Source organism: Mastigoproctus giganteus, chromosome 10 (genome assembly GCF_048544385.1).
Source record: "Mastigoproctus giganteus isolate SK-2022 chromosome 10, ASM4854438v1, whole genome shotgun sequence".
Taxonomy (NCBI): domain Eukaryota; kingdom Metazoa; phylum Arthropoda; class Arachnida; order Uropygi; family Thelyphonidae; genus Mastigoproctus; species Mastigoproctus giganteus.
In genome coordinates, this window is record NC_143584.1 from 69996237 (window position 1) to 70017008 (window position 20772).

Sequence of the window (20772 nt, forward strand, 5' to 3'; positions counted from 1 at the left end):
ATCTTGGAGTGGTCAAAATTAACTTTTTACCCCCATTTGATCTACTTGGCGAAGAAAGTGAGAAATTATACAGGTATGATTGCCAGGATCAGTCAAGCAGACTGGGGACTCAAAAGAAAGACCCTGGAAATCATATACCATGCAATGTTCCTACCTGTTATCACCTATGGAGCCAGTGCGTGGTTCATCCGCTCAGCCATAGTAAGAAATAGGAATAAATTAGAATCGATACAAAGGACAATACTACTCACTATTACTAGAGCATGTAGCACACCTGCACTACAGTTGCTGGCCAGAACTCTCCCACTTTACCTGCCAAAAGAGGCTTATATTATAGATTTAAAAAGGGCATACCCACAGAATTTCTGGGCATAGCCCTTGATACAACCAACACCTTCAATGATGAAAGAAAAAGAATAGCCACAAAGCTCCACGAGCTATGGCAAACAAAGTGGGAGCAGGAAACCAGAGGTCTGGTTACTAAACGGTTTCTGCCACGGGTGTCAATAGTTAGCCCAAAGCCACCTAAGTGGTATGCCCCTGGACTTTTTACAACATTTATATTGACAGGTCACGGCTCCCTAAAGGCAAAACTAACCTCCTTAGGCCTGACCGATGACCCAAACTGCACCTGTGGCGAAAGTGAAGACTGGGCACACATTCTATATAAATGTATAATATATGACATCCCCAGAACAGAGCTAATAGCATAGATTGGTCCCCTTCCCAGGGGAGAAGAACATCTGTTCCTCATAGAAGAGCAAAATTATAAAGCTTTTACATCTTTCACACAGAAAGTATTCGAAATGCGCAGAGCAATGCAAAGAATGGCAATTCAGCACCCCCAGCAATTAAACAATAATCAATAGTAAAATTGCCCAAGTTTCCCACCACGCCCAGACGATGACTTAAAAACTGTTAGGATAGCAGTATTCTGCACCCTGACAGAAACCTGACATAACAAAACTCCCCAGGACTACCCTGCCATGTGTAGGAACCTGGGGCCCCACACCAAATAAGTAACCATATAGGGGAGGGAGATGTACAGGCAGCCAGGGAAGCAGATTAACTGAAAAATATCAGTAAGCTAGTAGCAAGGGGATGCAATATAGAATGCAAGATTGAATGAAAATGAAACATAGAATGAATGAATGAAAATGAAAGATAGAATAAATAGGCTGGGCACTGAGTGAACTAGGAATTATGGTAAACCAGAATAAATGGCAGTTTTAGTGAAAGAAAGCGTGACCTAGCATGAGGGAAAGAGAGAGTGAATGGGAATGAGTGGAAGAGCAAATGTAATTGGCCGAAAGAATACAAAGTTAAAAATAACTTGCATTACTTTATATATACTGTACCAACAAACATTTACTAACCACATAAACACTATCACTGCATTCTCCCCTTGCCTGCAAAAAAAACCTTGCGGCTAGGCCTGCACCACAACTGAAGAATAACAGTAAGTTGCGGTGCCCAGAGAGTGCAGTGCAGAAAGTAAGAGTCGAATAAATGAGATGAGAGCTAGAAGAATGAATAAAAGTGTAAGCGTGTGAGAAAAAGAACACAAACCATAAATGCTACAGTTAAGTACACACTAACCCTAGTTTTAATTATTATCTAAATTTACACTACACATCATTGCATCCCCTCCTTGTGTGTGAGAAAAAGATGAATGAGTTGAGTGGAAAAAAAAAAAAAAAAAATATATATATATATAAAAAACTTGGAAAAAAAATTATAAAATAAGAAAAAAGTATTAAAAAAAATAAATAAATAAAAAATAATAAAAAAAAAAAGGAAAAAAAAAAAAAAAGAATGCAAGTAGAGTGAGAATGCAGATTATGAATGAAGTAAATGTGTGTCTCTCCCACTCCCTCGCCTGTTGGGTTCCCCACTGCCAGCTAACATATCCCACCCCCAGAGAGGGATGGTCAGCTTGACCTTCATACCAGATTCGACACTTCTTGAACATGACACCGACGAAGACATTCTGTGGCTTTGCTGCCAACACACCATTGGCGATCTGAACTGGGTACTCTAACCTGGTTCCCTTTAAAACCCCATCCCCAGGCAGGGGAGGGAGAAGACGGATCTCTGTCTCCTCTGTCCTCCCTGCCTACCCCCCATACTTCGCCTGGTGGGCTCATCTCCACTGACCTCTTTAGGAATGCCTACTCTATCATCCCTATTCTTCTATCTGTTTTCTTCAGTCTCCCTCCCCTCACTAAATCGACCAAGTACACTCTTTACAATACCGCCAAATTATAATCAACGTCTAAATTCTGCCGGTTTTATGTAAATCTCTAAGACAACTAACACTATTAGCTTTTACCTAGCGTATAGCCTCACATGTCTAAATTTAATAACATCAAAATATTGCCCGACCTATTTGGCCTTTAACACGTCTCTTTAGCGTTCAACCCCAACCAGCGATTTCCTAACAGCAATCCCATTAAGCATTAATGTCAGACGCAAATTTTTATTAATTTTTTTTTAATAGGTCCTAGCCACTGAAATTCCAGGAAACTGGGTGGCAGGACCTGCCAGAGCAATTTGTGGTGATACTGGATACACCCGGCTAGCGTTCACGTGGCAGGGTATGGGCAATGTCAGGCCCCACTAGGGGCCTTGTGGCCAATAAGCCGGATAAACAATGGGCACAACATATCACACTGCTCAGACATGGCCCACACACTTTCAAGTCTCTGGCTTGACAGTGTACTGTCCTCGATACAGCGAAACACACACGGAGATCGGAGAAATCCCAGGTGCCGTCTGACACGAACATACCTTATACCTTATGGTCAGCTACTATCTGTGTGTCCACAGGCCATTGGCAAAGATTAAGACATATTTCTGATGCTGACATTGGCTCTGGTCACCCTGTTTTCTACTGTAATCATCCTATTAGAGAATTAGGAGAGGGAGTGATTTTCCTTTATCCCAGAAATTCATTTGTTGTTTTGAAGAAATGAGTCATCCACACTTTCACTAAATGTCTCTGTTTACATGGTAGGTACAAGTGGTCCATAAATCATTTTTGTTTTAGCTGCTGTGCAAGTAACCTACAGAGTCTAAGAGGAAATCCTTGAGTGTAGTGTGAAAAAGTGAAAGTGCTTAAAAAAAGAAAAGTAATTGCTTTAAAATTTGATATTCCTGCCCATGCATTCCAGCCGTTTTTAAGAGGGTGAAGTTGATTCGAGACTAAAACATGCCAATGTCAAGGCTATTAATAAAAGAAAAGGCTATGGAGTACGCATCATTTTTTGGGCATAAAACATTCCAGGTCAGTTCTGGTTGACGGGACAAATTTAAACAGCACCATGGATTACTCAAAAAAGTTATTTATTGGCGAAAGTGGAGTTGTAATTGAAGAAGACTGTACCTATGGAAAGAAACAGTTTTGAAAATAATTATGGAGGGCTGTGAGCCCAAAGACATTCAATGTTAATGAAACAGGTCTATCTTTTAAAGGTTACCGAACAAGACACTGACTTTTAAAGGTGATAAATGTTTAGGTGGTAAGAATAGTAAGGAGGGAATTACAGTTTTGGTTGGTGCAAATATGTCTGGTAATAAACAACTGAAGCTTTTGGTAATAGGCAAAAGTAAACGACTCCGATTTTTCATAGGAGTAAAGTCGTAAGAGTTGAACTACAACAAAAAATCTTAAAAGGTCGGATGACAAGCGAAATTTTTGAGCAGTGTCTTTTAAATTTCAATAGAAAGATGAAGGAAAACAGAAAAATTGCGTTTATTGCAACACTGCCCTGACCACCTTCACCCAGTAATTTTTAAATTTACAACTGTGAAGCTTGTTTTCTTCCCTCCGAATACCTCGTCTAAACTGCAGCCAGTGGGCCAAGGATTTAAAAATGCACTACCGAAGGTGCATACTGAAAAAAATTATACTGAGAATAGGAACCAACCAACCTATAGATTCTGTTATAGATTTGTGGATGTGCATCTCAGAATTGGTGAAAGTGAGAAAGCAAGATGTGACGGAAACAATGATTAAGAATAGTTTCAAAAGCAGATTTTGCTAAAACACTAATCAACAGCTATGAGAGGGACGAACTACTACAAGACATTGAGTAATTTTGGGAAGAGTTCCAAACGAGGTTTGATCAGTGGAGAAATTGTTCTTGACCAATTTTAAGGAGTTCATAATGATGTCATAGAAGCTGAATATCCAAGTGACACCAACATTTTTAAGAGTATTCAAAGAACTAGTGACAATATCGACGAAGAGTTGGATGAAAATGAGGGAATATTAATCCTTCCAAACAAGAAATGTTGGCAGCATTTGAAACTTTGTGTTGAGGCATACAGTGTGAAGAAAATATATTTGAGTGTTTAAACAAATGCAAACATTTGAACAGTGTACAGTAGAATCCAGTGTACAACAAAAAATAATTTAATATTTTACAACATAATTCGTAAAAGCATCACTAATACATCGTGAGCGTCATGTGAGTAGTCATTTCTTAATATGTATGTATGTATGTATGTATTAATAAATTAATTGTTTTAAAATGTTAGAAAATTTATTCATTCCCCCTTATTTCTGATTTATTTCCCATCTTTTACTACATATCTGAATGTTGAATTACAGTATTTTTCATTGTTGAAAAGGTCATATTTCTTTATAACGAAATTTCTGTTTAACGAATTTTTTCAAGGGAATGATTATATATAATTTATATATTAATATATACAATAAAATCTCGTTAATACAAACTCGGTTTATACAAAGTACTCGTTTATATGAGCAGGCACAAAAATTCAAGGAATGTGACATTTTGATTAAATATCATTCTCAGCTGACCATTTCCCTGTGAAAGGATAGGCTTTTCTATGTAAATATATTCGTTTATTACAAAATTCGGTTAACATGTATTGCAAAGTTCATTTTCACCCCTTGAGATAAATATTGTTATTTTGTATGTTTATTACCAATCTTGGCACAGTTGTCCAATTACACTGGTCAACACATAAAATGTTACGAAAATGAAAATACTCAATCTTGACTAATTTTATGCTGCTGAACACGAAAATCACATTAAAATTTGCCGATTGGCTCTTATTTTCTAATTACAGTTGGGGTTAACGAGTTATTCTACATTGTCAGCTATGGCTCTTGGCAAAATGCATGGCACACCACAGTTTCAGTACCACCAAGCTTTTATCACACGGTCAACAACCATCGCCTCGCTCTGCACCACGTGATAAGTTGTTGTCGCCTCAAATTTGTCTTCAACTCTGTTGCAGGAATCCTCGTATATGGCTAAATACTGGGTAATTCTCACTTAACGGTTGTTCTCTGTGAGATTCCTACTTTCTGCCCAGTATTTGTATTGTGTAAGATTAATATGCCCCATAATTTTGTGAATAGTCCGAATGACTTCTGTTTTGTATCTGGAGAAGTCACGTTAGCTACAAGAAAGTGTCCCTTAACTTGAGCCATAAAAAAGGCCTACTTCTTGTACTTTGGGCATAAAGTAGACAAACATGACAAGAACCGGGCTCCACACATATGCTGCACTAATTCATCAAAACTCAACGCATGAGTGAATCAAAAGGGATGTTTTATGCCTTTCTCAGTGCCCATGATATGGAGGGAGCCAACAGATGACGTCACAGATTGTTTTATATTAAGACTGTCTAATAGGAGGCACCATACTTCTGTATGGTGCCTCCTATTAGAAAAGGGATGACAGTGAAGAAAAAGTGTACAATAACGTACCCAAATGTACTACAATTCGTCCTGTGCCTCAGGGTGAAGGACAACTTATTCCTAAATCACCTGAGTGCTTTTCTGTACACTCTGATGAAGATACTGATGAACATACGATAAAAAAAATAGATCATTTAGGGATGAGCATTATCAGAGCAGAATTTGACAAATCCTTAAATGAACTTAAGAATTGTAAAGCACTTGGATGTGACATTATTCCCTCAAAGCTCCTTAAAACTCAGGGAAGTAAGCAGTGTAGAACTATTTAAGATAATAAACAAAATTTATAAAACTGGCATAATACCAAGTGACTTTTATAAAAGTTTAATAATTCCAATTCAGAAAAAAAACAAAGCAAAGCAAAATAAATGTAAAGAGCAATAAACAAGTTTAGCAACACATCCTTCCAAGATTCTAACAAAAATCATTGCAAGAAGACTTCAGTATAAAGTAGAAGAGAATTTTTCTAAGGATGGGTTTAGATTTAGAAAAATATAAGAACCAGAGAAGCAACCTTCAGCCTTAAAATACTAAATGAAAAACTTATGGAACTTATGGAATCTGCTTTCTTAGCAGTCATTGATATTTTTAAAAAAGCTTTCGATAACATTAACTGGAATGTGATTTTCCGGGATAGATGGTAAAAAAAATTTCCCAGATAACTGATTTCCCGGTAATCCAAAAATACAGTGTCTCCAACATACGTTCCAGGACTTCTTGCGTAAGTTGAGTTTTACATAACTCGAGAATGACTAATAAAATATTGCTATTATATCCATGATGTGCCAAAATTACAAAATCTATGTAATATCCTCAGAAGAATGAAGGAAAATAGTTATATTTTTAATTGGTTCAATTAAAATCTTTATCGGGGGACAGTGATGAAGTAGCCAGAGTGGCACATAAGAAAGGAAAACATAAAAGGAAATAAAAACGTATGTTATTTTACTGTAAAAACTGATACGTATTTTGTGGCCCTGTTTGTTATAGTTGACTTCATTGGTACTGACCACTTCTCATATTCTGTCTTTCTCCTTTGTGTTCATCTTTGCCACTGACAAATCTGAATTCCGCACTATACTTGTTAATGTTTGGCCATTTTCATACATCCTTATTATTTTAATTTTCTGATCCAACTCGATCGCTTTCCTTTTCTTCATAGATTTACTAGTACCGCTGTCACTTATTCGCTTAGTCAGCACCATGATAACATGAGAATCTTGAAATTTTCTGAAAAGAACTTCATAGGGTTAAGGCAAAAACTCACTATTATCACCATACACGAGCTCACATTTTACTAAAGCTCATTTCTGGAGTGCTTAAAACAATAAAAACAATTTGCACTTTCTGGGTTATTGGGCTTTTCTGTTAATGCAATCTATTATAAACGGGTAGTAAACTCGATCCTATTGCATTTGTGATAATATCGCTAGCTGGAATTCTGTGGGTTTTTACGTTATTGTGGTGAAATATGAAGGCATTAGCAAGGGCATATGATGCAAGAAAGCAAGCTTATATAGCATCAGCCAAAAAAAAACAACAACACACACAGACCCTTCTAATTTCACCCATCCACTCGCTCCAAATGTTTGTCCAGTTCTGCCTTGAATCTGTTTGTCACATAAAAAAAAAATATATATAAATAATGTAACGTAAGTCCGAAGCTACGTAAGTCGAGGACTTACTGTGGCGAAAAATGTTCGGCAACCTACGTAAAAAGTATGGCGATAGATAAAAAAAAAAAAAAACGATAAAGCTTACCATGCACTACCCGCATGTCCAATACGATGCTTCCCTTTATTTTTTACGATGTTGATTTTAAATCTAATAGCTTCCCTTTATTTTTTACAATGTTGCATTTGGTGGTCACCAACATTATAATGGTTCCTTAGAGATGTAACAGGCACACTGTTTTCAAACTTTTGAATAATTTCAAGTTTTTGTTTAATTGAAAGCACAACTCTTGTTTGCCCATCATTTTTGTGATTTCTAAAAAAAAAAAAAAAAAAAAGTTACTATAAAAAAAAAAATCCGACATCCCAGACAAATAACGAAACAAAATTTGTCCTTTTGCAGTGCGACGGAACAAAACAATCAATGCAACGCACTGAAATAAACTAAACATTTGAGTGGTGGGTGTGAAGACAATGGGGGGTTGCAAGATAATAGGCACACTAATCTCCCAATGGTGACTTATAATGCTGCTTCTTGTCGCTTATTTACAACTTGCAAAACATCTGTTTATACCTATTCTGGTTATTACTTGAATTTTATGATTTCTGGTTGATGATTATTATTTATTTATTTATTATTTTTTTTCAAATTTGGTGTCTTTAAGTGTCCCGGTTAATCCGATCCCAGTAAATTGAGCGCTTTTTAAATCTAGAAAAAAATAGGTTTTAGAGCTTTTTAAATCTATCAAACCAGCCCTTACTAACATTATATGGTCCTACATTTTTTTCGAGGTGAGCTTTCTTCAGATCTTCATATAGGCTAATTGCTTTTTCTTTAATAATAACTGAACTTAATGGAATTCTGTGTTGGTTATTATGTTCAATAGAGTTATTTAGAAGTCTCTTCATTTTAATCATAATAGCCGGCCTAGCCTTAACCAATTTAGTTGCCTGTATTGGAACAGCTATCTTTCCCTCTGCTAAAATTAATTCTTCATTTTTTATAATTGTTCTTACAGTTGAACCTGCCAGTCCTAAATTATTGCACACATTCACTTGTTGTTGACCAGAGTCGATTCGCTTCAAAACGTCTAATTTAATTTTCAAATGCAGTCTTTTTTTTACCTTTGTAGTCTTCATTCACATCCAGATGTTTTTGCTTTTTGATTCTTATCTGCTATTATTAACTCTTCAAAAATGTAGCTGCATTGCATTAAAAAGGTGTCTGTCTAACACTGTACTGAGTGATGACTATACTTTGGATAAATACATATGATGCAAATATTACAAACAATGATGCATATTCCTTAACTTGATTATTTTTTCAAATGTTGATCTCAGAACTATGTAACAAGTCATTGGACTGCAATTAAATTAGCGTAGGAGAAAATTTCACTGAGTGTGGTAAAATTGAATTGGCTTTTATAATTCCTGCTCTCTCTTTCAAAGCAGTCCCAACTGTGCCGTAAACAGTCAGCATCCTTTTATTGCCGAACTTCAAACTCACAGAACTAACTTTTCTTCTTCCTCATTTATTCATTCAATTTCCATTTTCTGGAACAACCTTCCTTCACACATTTCTTGAAAATTACAATCTACAGAAGTTCAAGTCTAATGTCAACCAATATCTTCTTTCATCTTCAACCTCCAATCCATGCACGGTACTAAGCACTATAGGTTCTAATACCTGTCGTATTTGGGGTTTTCATAAAAAAAAGAAAAAAAGAAAATAGCAGACTTACTTTGGTGGCCAGATGACTTTCTGTTGTGGCAGTCAAAAAACTGCTGGCTCAAAGAAAACTCATGAATAGCAAGTTGTCTAGCAAGGTTATTGGTAGCATTAAGTTTAATATTATTTATGTTTAACTTCAAGATGATCATATTTTGAAGCAAACTGAAATGAATTGATTTTGCCAAGAAAAAAAAAAAAAAAAAAAAAAAATAGATATTTTGCAGATTGGTTCTCTTAATTTGAATGTGAGAACCTACATATTCAGCCAGGTAGGGGAACTAAATTTCGTAAATTTAGTTCTTACTTGTAATTAAGATTGTTCTTGTTGCAGATCATTCAGAAGTCATGTGCATACCCTCACAACTAGATTTGTGAAAATTTGTTTATACGAAGGCTGTTCTGAAAATATGCGGACTCCCACAAAGTCAGTTGGGAGGTTGATATGGGTCTCCTTTTCGAAATAGCATCCTTCACATTCTGTACACCTTTTACAGAGTTTCATTAGCTTCTGAAACGTGCTGCAGCCCATTTTCTGAAAGGCATTGCAAGATAGCGGATGTGGCGGATTTAACTTCTTCATTTGTATTAAGTTTTTTTCTCCGCCATGGACGGTCCCAAGCCCGGCTGCGAAAGGAGGAGGGTGGTCATCCTGCCGAAATGACCAGAACCGGGAAACCGGGGACACTAGGCAAAAAACCGCATGAAATTCGGAACAAGCTCTTACAACAATGTTACCGCATCCGGGGTAGTCGATGCGCCAGCACTGGGGACCCAGGGTGCTGGTGTGAAGTGGATCACTGGCCACAGCAATAAGCTTACTACGCCGAAAAGGACAATTAACATTGGCAAATGGAACGTTCGAACGGGGCACCACGTTGGACAAAAGGAAATCATTGCCCAAGAACTACTTAGGTGCAAGATATCAATCGCGGCATTATCCGAATTAAGGCTCACCGGGTCTGGAACGATGATCATCCAACCACCAGCACCTAACGAAGCGGTTATGCTATTCTACTCTGGTGGTGAGAAACGAGAAGCAGGAGTGGGCTTTATGGTCGATGCTCAGGCCACCAGTAGTGTGATCGCTTTACAACCAATATCGGACCGCCTGGCAGTCCTTACTGTCAAGGGCACCATCAAGACCCGTATTATCTCCGCCTATGCGCCAATTGAGACTAGCCTGGACCCGACCAAGAATGACTTCTACAACCAGCTCCAACATACGCTGGATTCAATTCCGCAGACAGAAGTGATCATCCTCGCAGGGGACTTTAATGCCCACATTGGCGTGGACAGATCTGGTTGGGAAACAACAATGGGCAAGTTTGGCCATGGGAAGATCAATGACAACGGACTACGTTTGTTGTCCTTTGCCGCATCTAACAACCTGACCATTGAAAACAGCCATTTCCAGCACCCTCAAAAACATCAACTTACATGGCAAAATCCATCTGGCAAGGACTCAGCAATCCTGGACTACATTTTGATCAATGCCAAATTTCGCTCATCACTCATGGACGTTCGTGCCATGAGGGGACCTGATTGCGGATCTGATCACTACCTCATCCGGGCTAAGGTGCAGCTCAAATTACAGCATGCAAAAAGATCATCTCGGTCAGCCAAGCTGGACTGGAGGCAGCTAATGAATGCTGCCAACAAACAGGCATATCAGATCGCCCTATTCAACCGCTTCGAGATGCTGGCCGTGCCCGAGGATATAAATGAAGAAGAAAAGCAGATCTCTGATACCATCCTGGAATGTGCCAAGCCCCTATGTCCACCTGCCCGACGTCGAACGCAACCACAGATATCAGACGAGTGCCTTGACCTCGTGGACAAACGGAAACAGGCAAAGTTGGTCGATTTTGAACGGTACCGGCAGCTAAACCGAGAAGTCCGACAAAGAATGACAGCAGAAAGAGAAGCATACTGGAACCAAGTGGCAGACGATCTTGAAGTGGCGGCATCCAAGAACGAGTACCGCACCCTCAGATGTCTGAGTGAAAGACCAAATTGACTAGTGACAACATCAAGAATGCTGATGGGACCTTCGTGCGATCACCATCCGAACGCCTGCAACGGTGGAGTGAATTCTTCAAAGCTTTGTATAATCACGACCCACCTCAGGGACCGCCAGCAACAGCACACTCTCGATCGACCCCCCTGAGGTCTCCATGGTTGATGTTCAGCCCACAGTAGAAGAAGTGAAAGCAGCCATACAATCCCTGAAGAATGCCAGGGCACCAGGAGTGGACCAAGTCACCACAGAAGCGATCAGAGCCGGGGGAGATGTACTGCTTCGCCGACTACACTCGCTCCTCAGAACCATCTGGTGCACTGAATAAATTCCGCTAACATGGAGGAAAGCCATTATCGTACCGATCCACAAGAAAGGTGATAACCGGGACTGCAAGAACTACCGTGGCATCAGCCTCCTTTCCATCATCGGAAAGGTCTTTATGAAGATCATCCAGTCAAGACTGCAAAAACATCGCGAGCAAACCAGTCGAGAAGAACAGGCAGAATTTAGACCCAGGCGAGGATGCTGTGATCAAATCTTTGCCATTCGTCAGCTGATGGAGGAGAGGATCCGGTGTGGACAGCGAACCGTCATTGTTTTCATTGACTTTAAGTCTGCTTTCGACTGTGTCCACCGGCCTGCCTTATGGAAACTACTAGAGGTTGAACATGTATCTCGAAAAGTCATCACACTCCTCCAAACTGCATACAACGGTTTAACCAGCCAGGTGCGCATCCAGAACGATTTATCTGAGGAATTTACCATCCAAACTGGAGTCCGCCGAGGGGATGTAGCCTCCCCGTTGCTTTTCAACATCGTGGTCGACGCCATTATGAGGCAAGCATTCAGAAACAGACAGGGCATACAATATGACAAGGATCACTATGTGACTGACCTGATGTTTGCTGATGATAGTGCTATCCTTGCCAGTAACGACGCTGAAGCCACGGACATCCTCTACGACATTGCCCACATTGCCCGGCCATACGGTTTGAAGATCAATGCTGGTAAGACAAAGGCCCTGACAACAGATGGGTCGCAAGCCACCATCTATCTCGAAGGCGTCCAGATCGAGCAAGTGCAGGACTTTAAATACCTTGGGTCGCTGGTCCAGGAGAAGAAAGTTGCATCCACCTTGAAAATCCACAGCAGAATTGGACAGGCGGCCACTGCGTTCGCCTCGCTCAAATGGTGTTTGTGGAAGAGGACCAACATTTCCACAAAGACTAAAATCCGAATCTTCCGGACTTTGATCCTGCCCATTCTTCTTTACGGATCGGAAACATGGATTTGTCTCAAGTTAGATTTGAACAAACTTGAGGTATTCCAAATGCGATGCCTGCGGTAGATCTTGGGCATCTCTCTTCGCGACCGCATCACTAATGATACCATCCGCCCCAGATGCCAACAGCAACCAACCATTGCCGACCAAATCCAGAAGCGAAGGCTTAGATGGTTTGGCCACGTATGTAGAATGCGCACGAGCAGAATACCATCCACACTCCTTTGGAGACAACGACCCACCCAATGGAGCATCCAACGGACCGCGCCTAGGAAAACGTGGGCCAAGCAAGTGGAAAATGACTTGAAGAGCCGACGCCTCGACCTTAACTAGGCCAGGACTGACGCCATGGATCGTAAGGTATGGAAGAACATCACAGAGCAAGTCCGAAACCCTGCGGCACCTACAGCAGCATACTGGTTGCGTGGCCAACCGCCTCCCCCAGCTGCCAGCTAAGGACCAAAGAAGAAGAAGAAGAAGTTTTTTTTTCTTCTCAACTCTTTTTTGAGGCATGGGAAAGCCCAGAAATCGCATGGTGCGAGGTCTGGGCTGATGGAGGGTGGTCTAGTGGTTGACCATCAATTTTCACTAAAGCTTGCATTGCTTGTTGTGCAACATGTGGCCTAGCATTATCTTGAAGAAGAAAACATTCTTGATTAAGCAGTTCTGGTCTTATTTGCTAATTGTTCCTTTGAGGTAAACTGTCAAGCTGTTAGCATAATATTCTCCATTTACAGTTTATTTCTCAGGAACCCAGTTCTGTAGGTGTCAAAGAACAAAACATTTTTTTGGAGGCAGTGAATTGTGGTGTTTCCATATGCTTGACTGCTGTTTGGACTTTCTAAAAAAATCTTTAATCCAGAACTCATCACATGATTATTTTATTCAAAAAGTTGGGCTCTTCTTCCATCTTGTCAAAGGCTTGACAAAGTTCAACACGCCGTTTTTTTTGTTCTGCGGTAAGATCGTGGGTGCCCATCTTGCACAAACACGCGACATGTTAAGGTGTCTTTACAATTTCATAACGTCCTGCTATACCAACATTCAATTGAACTGCCAGATCATGAATCGATAAACGTCTGTTTTCTTTCAATAATGTTTCGGTTTCCACAATGTTCTCATTGTTCACTGAGGGTGACGGACACCTGCTTCTTTGTTCATCTCGTACTCTTTTTTTTTTTTTTTTCCGTCCTTAAAATGCTTCCACCATTTAAATACAGCCATTCTGCCCAAGACTTATTCACCGTATGCTTCTTGAATCATCTCAAATGTATTCTGGCCACTTTTGTCTAACTTTACACAAAATTCAATTGCAATTCTTTGTCTAATAATTGACAAAATATATTTCTGATCCCCTCATCATAAAACACACCTCACATAACTGTTATAATGAACATAAAAATGAATACTACATGATGTGCTTGCACAAACAAACTAAGAAAAGGTGGGAGAACATTCCTAGACTGCACACTTCATTTCCATAGCAATGAAGCAGTGTTGCCAGTCTGCATATTTTTGGAACAGCTCTCATATATCAAAAAATAAATTACCCCTTAATGAAAGATATTTCAAATTTTATTCCTTTGGGGTGGTGGACTGCATAAAATCGGCATGTGGTTTGTCAGGTGTGAAAACGTATGTGGAATTATATTCCTCTAATTTGTAATTCTGTTCTCTTATTTGTGCCATTGTTTTTTTTTGCTTAAAACAGTCAACTTACATACAAAGTGAAATCACATTTTAAAATATGAGGTTAAAGTTGATTGTTTCTGCTTTTTTTCTCTTTCATTTAACAATTGCCTATACGGAGTTATTGCATTTAACACTGATCGCTTAACTATAACACTTCTTCCTAAATCAGGATCATTTTCACTAAAAAAATTTAAAACGTTTTCAATGTCATTTAAGCACCTTTTTAAATCTTTGGTTGTTAACACTTTTTCGGCAGGAACTTCTTTAACTTCGCCTTCATTATCTTTGTCTTCGTTGCTAACAAGGTTTTCTAAATCTTCCACTGAAAAACCATCATCTTCTGCATTCAATAAATTTCTAACATCCTCTTCATCGACATTTTCGAAACCTATTGATTGAGCCATCTGGATAACTTCATTTCTAATTTCTTGGATGTTATTTTCTTCTTCTAGTACAACTTCTGGCCATATTTTGCGCCAAACTCCATTTAAGCATTTCTTAGTGACTTCTTTCCAAGAACTATCAATGTTTTCAATTGCGTTTTTAATGGTGTAGTTTTTCCAAAAAGTTTTAACTGTCATTTCCTCTTTATCCTGTAGTTCAGGTAAATTGCTTAAAATTCAACGCAGATAATAAGCTTTAAATGATGCTATTACTCCCTGATCCAATGGTTGAATCAGGAAAGTTGTGTTTGCTGGAAGAAACACAACTTTGACAGGAATGCATGTGTCCAACGTGTTAAGATCAGTAGGATGTCCCGGAGCATTGTCTAACAACAAAAGAGCTTTTTTCTTCAAAGTTGTTTTTTTTGACAATACCGTTTTACTCCAGGACAAAAGTGGTTAACAAACCAATCAGTAAATAACTCCTTGGTAACCCACGCTTTTCTATTTGCTTTCCATATTACAGGTAAATTCATTTTTATGTTACCTTTTAACGCCCTCGGATTTTCTGAATGGTAAACTAATAACAATTTTAATTTATAATCGCCAGAGGCATTTGATCCAAAGAGTAACGTTAAACGGTCTTTGGCTGCTTTGAACCCAGCAGCTGATTTTTCTTCAATAGAAATGAAGCTTTTTGTTGGTAGCCGTTTCCAGAACAAACCGCTTTCGTCAACATTGAACACCAAATTTGGTGGAAAATTTTCACGTTCAATTATTTCCTTTAGTTTTTCTGGAAACTTATTTGCAGCTTCTCCTGTTAATTTTACACTATGAATCCTGGCCCGTTTTTTTAAATTTCTCGAACCAACCACGAGAAGCCCTAAAGGTTTCCGTAATTTCTTCAGTTTGTTTAGATTTCAGGAGATTAAACAAAAATAATGCTTTTTCTTGAATCACCATTTGACTTAAAGGCATATGACGTTGTGACATATCATCTATCCACAAACTTAACATTTTCTCCATTTTTTCTAAAATTGGATTCCTTAAGCGAGTTAATTTTGCCGCTGTAACATCTGTACAATTCTGAGCAGACTGTTTTATTTTTTCTGATTGACTTAGTATGGTTGTTAAAGTTGATTGCGCTAATCCTAAAGAATGTGCCACATTGGATTTTCTTTCGCCGCTTTCAACACGTCGTACGATATTTAGTTTAGTTTCCAAAGAAATTGCTTTTCTTTTCTTTGATTCTGACATTTTAATTAACTAAAACAAAAATATTTCTATTAAAATTTACGAAATCTACGTTATGTAATGCTACAAAGAACCTACGTCGATTATTGCAATGCGCCACACTGAAACAACGTCAATCGTGTAAACAACAACTAAATTATGATTGATGCGCAAAACTGTTATAACAGACACGCCCGCAGCTCGGGAGCACTCGGGAATACGTAACGAGTCGCCATCAGTCACCAATCGAATGATTGTCGGGCGTTGGTCTTAAATTGGAATATTTTTTTTATGTTAAATGGGGCTTGAAATTGCGGACTTCGTTATATCGAGGCTTCGTTATCAGAGGTAACGTTAACCGAGGTATGCCTGTCTTTAGAATTACAATGTGAGGCCCAGTGTGACTGTGTGTGTATACATCTATAACCTTACCTTCTGCTTCATCATTCTACTTTCAGTTTCACAAAGTGTTTCTCAACTCTTGGTTGATTTACAAAAATTCAATATTCTTTTGTTTTATGTTTGATTATTATATAAATAATTTTTTTTTTGTCTTAGTTATTATAGATGTAAAATGGTTTCGATTATTATTGCCTATCCCTTTATTTTTTAGACAAAATATTATGTGCACATGCATATGTATTAATGTTTCATGGTATATCAATGTATTAATGTGTTACAATGATATTAAAAAAATGAAATATTATAATAAAATTTTATCGTATTAATACGGTTCATTGTGCTTAATGCTTTTCTGAATTTGTTGATGGTGGTGACTAATAATTTCATGTTTGTATTTTATGATTATATATACATATGGATGGGAGGGTTAATAATAAAGGATAGACCTTGTCTGAGTGATTTGTTTAGTTACTGTGAGACAATGGATCTACATGCAAAAATATAAGTTTTCGTCAAACAGCTGCTGCACAAATTGGAGCTGTGTTGGGACAAATTACTGCTATGAATAATGGGATGGTTGAGTAGCAGGAGACAGTGGCTATCAATGGACTGCCTTTCGTGGATTATTGTTGTATGTGTGGATCCCACAGGGTTCAGCGTTGGAACCCTTTTTAATATGCATTAAGGATATTAATGTTGACATATTAAGTTTCATGTCCAGGTTTGCTGATGATACAAAGGTGGACATGGCAGTTAATGCCAGTAATCAGGGTATGCAAGATCTGTAAGCTAGCAGATGACCAAAAAATGGCATTTGGAATTTAATATTGTTATATGTAAAGGACTCCATTTTGGTAGCAGTAATCCCAGAATAAGATACCATTTGGGTGATATCAACACAAAGGCAATGGAGAATGAAAAGACAGGTAATTGTACAGTTCAGCATGAAATTCCCCGAGCAGTGAAGATAGTATTCTGGCACAGAACAAGGGGTTTTGTCCCAGCTGGAATTTTCCCAACAGGGACAAAGAGGTTATTATTCATTGCTTAAGGCAATGGTTAGGCTTCGTCTCAAGTACTGCCTACAGGTCCATATGTAAGAATACCCAGCTGTTTGTAGCTTCTAGAAGCATTATATATGTGGTTACCTAATTGACATGCTTAAGGCTTTAAACTGCTCATCAAACTAAATGATGATGGCATCCTTGCTGAATCTAAGATGTCACATGTGCATGGAACAGAAGAAATTTAAATTGCAAAAGAATCATTGCAGGATAGATGCCCAGAAATCGGTGTCATCTATAGAGGGATCGATTTTTAGTGTAGGATTCCACCTAGTGTTGGTGAGATGCATGCTTAGAATAAGTTTAAAGGAGGATTGGACAACTTATTGGAAGGGATGGGCAAAGAAAGTTAGTTGTTTTATTTTATTATTACAGCCAGACCTCACATAATGCGAGTTCGATCAATATGTTTTTCAATTACCACTATTCGAAAAAATTATACTACTTTTCATTTTACACGTTGCAAATTTCCAGTTAATGCAATATTTTTTTAAGTGATAGTTGGAAAAAGATTTGAATCACAAGCTAAGCTTATCACACGTCATATGGGCAATGAACACGTCTTTGCCCACTTCCTGCCTCGGTGAGTTCTATCAGCCATCGGAAGCAGAAGTGTTACTTGTTTGTCTCCCACTAATAAGGTCACATGCAAACTTTCATTTAAAAATTCTAATTTTTAAATGAAAAAAAAAAAAAAAAAAAGGAGCCAGATGAGATGAAAATGTTACCACAAAGGAGATAATGGTGAATTAAATTAAATTAACTAGATTAAATCATTTGTATTGCAGGTTCTCTCTGCGATATGAAAGATTTAATCTAGTTCTTTTACTGTTACAAAAGGTTTGAGGTTCTCTGCAAAATTTATTTTGCCAGGGCCTAGAGAAGATTAATGCCAGCTATTGGAAATTGATTGATGAAAAAAAGCCAACACTGTTCAAACGAACCTGTTCAAATATTTCCGTAACAAATAGTTTCTTTATTGTGTATTTTACGCAATAAACATTTAATTCTATAATTATTTTCATTTTCTTTTTCATGGTATACACTTAAAAATTTATTTAAGAGATATTTTTAAAATTCTTTATGGACATTTCTGAAGGTCACAGACCAATTATAATTTTTCCTATTGATTATTATATTCGATTAGCAACATTTCCGTTTTGCATGATGCACTCACGAGACAAATTAATCGCATTAATCGAGGCCAGCCTGTATTTATTTATTTATTATTTTTTTGTTTTTGCTATATAAGCTTTCATCATTTTCCATTAATAATACTAAATCGCTTCCAGTGTTCTCAAAGATTGAATCAATGGGAAATAGGCTGATATAGGAATAGTGGTATAGGTATTGAGATAGTTAGTGATAGAGTTAAATTATTCTTTGTGCCATTGATTGAGGTAAGCTTTGTGAATTGAATGTATTTAATTTCCTTCTAGGATGCCAATACAGAAGACTACATGGTTGTAGAAAAAATAATGTCATCACGGATAGTACAACGACAGGTATTGTGAAATTTTTAGCATTTATCTGAAATATATAAAATCTAAAGAGTTTTTTTTTTTTTTTTTATTATTCAGGATGGTTTTTAATTATAATGTTTGTTTACTTTTGCTTTGTGACAATCAAGAGGTTTGGAATCCCCTTCCCCTCCAATTCCTATTTTTGTGTCTATTTTGAGATAATACGAAGTCATAGCTATTAGTATGACTTAATATTACTTGCTATTTTATATTAGTGACTTAATATTACTTGCTATTTTATATTAGTGACTTAATATTACTTGCTATTTTATATTAGTGACTTCATATTATTGTTGTATTATTAAAATTATATAGCGAAGTCTTTAAAATCTGGCACCATTGGGAATTGAGAGATATACGGGATTTTAAAATTTTCTGGAGTAGTTCTGGAGAAGCACATTTCATTGAATGTTAATCACTAACACCAGCACTTGTTTATAACTCTAACCATTTAATAATATACTGTTGAGAAAAACAAAAGTTGGAAAGTTTAGTTTTTGCCACCATTATAACCCTAGCAGAGGGAGTGACAGTTAAAAAAAAAAATGAATAAATAAAAAAATACAAAAAACAAAGTTACTTGGCTTTGTTTTCTGCAGAGTTACTATGGAGTGGGAAGCCAAGATCTTCAGCAGTCTGTAGTTTTTTTACCTAATCATTCACCTGATGAGTTGTGCAATTAGTTATGATGGCAGAACAAAAATCCTTTGGTTGTATGGAATTAAATCTGTTGATTTTGTGCATTAGCAAGGCTCTGTTTGTGGAAGAGTTTAACCATAGATTTAATGAAGTGTACTACCATTTCCAACTATAATTGCCTTGGGAATTTTTTTTATCTGTCTTTGTGCACCGTGTTCTAAAGTGATGGCAGACTGGTCTCCAACTCATATAAGCTCTGTATGAGCTGCTACATATTTATTTCAAGAGCAGTTTGTGGTACGTTTTGAAGCTCACTGAATAAGAATTAGTACTAAAAGAGAAAAATTCAAAGTTATTGCTATGTCATCATCATCAGGTGCTTGCTGTGTTGACGGTTCGCAGTCATGATTTTCCAAAGCTTTCTGTCTTGGGCAAGTCTCCAGATCGAAGCATTTCTTCCTTTTGGACGATTCCTTTAAGTCATCTAGCCATTCTCTTTTTTTGACCTCCTTTGTTGTTTCCCTCTCTCTCTCTCTTTCCCTCATCCATCCCTATAGTGCTGTAACTAGTTTGTTTCCAGAGGATACTCTTATAATATGTCAAGCATATATCCACTTCCTTTTCATCACTTCTTTCAATAAGCTGTAGTCACTTTCCATTCTTCTCCAAACTTCTCCATTCTTAATCTTTTCAGCCCATTCAATTTTCGGCATTCTTTGAGCACACCACATATCAAAAGGATTGATCTTAACTTTCTCTCTTTTGCCAGAGTCCACGTTTCACACTCATATAGGAAGACTGACCATACCTAGCATCTCAACATCTTTCAATTTTATTTCCCTATTCACATTACTTTCCATCAGTCCTTTGTGTTTCCAGAATGCTGCCTTTTCCATTCCGATTCTTGAACAAATCTCTAGTACTCCTTCCATCTACTGTTGTCAAACTTCCAAGGTATCTGCATTCTCTCACTTGTTCTACTAACCTTCCATTTTTTTCAATTTTACATTCTAAATTTTTGTTTTCACTGAATTCCATTATTTTTGTTTTGCTCACGTTTGATCTCATGACATTATCTTGTCCCATTGTGTGAATTTTGTTAAGTGCTCTTTCTAGTTCTGAGTTATTTAATGTAATTATAACAGTATCAACCAATCATTTAATCCTATTCCAATTAGTTCTGTTTATTATTATACCTTAAATGTCTTTTAAAGATTCTGAAATTAATTCCTTACTTATACAAGTTGAAGGAGGGTGGCCACAAACAACCTTGTTTCACACCGCATTTGACTTCAAACTACTGTCATTTTGTTATTTATTCTGAAATTTACCTTTTGTTCTTGGTATAGGTTTCTTATAATTCTTAAATCCTCTCCCTCAACTCTTGTCTTC

At 37.5% G+C, this 20772-nt stretch overlaps 1 protein-coding gene across 1 annotated transcript in view; it reads left to right on the top strand.

The window, feature by feature from the left end:
- Positions 1-20772, top strand: part of kis (chromodomain helicase DNA binding protein kismet) — a 1089809-nt gene that overhangs the window by 164904 nt on the left and 904133 nt on the right. Inside the window, 1 exon segment of the mRNA XM_090383876.1 lies at positions 18658-18723. Coding sequence (XP_090240002.1) covers positions 18658-18723 — 66 coding nt within the window.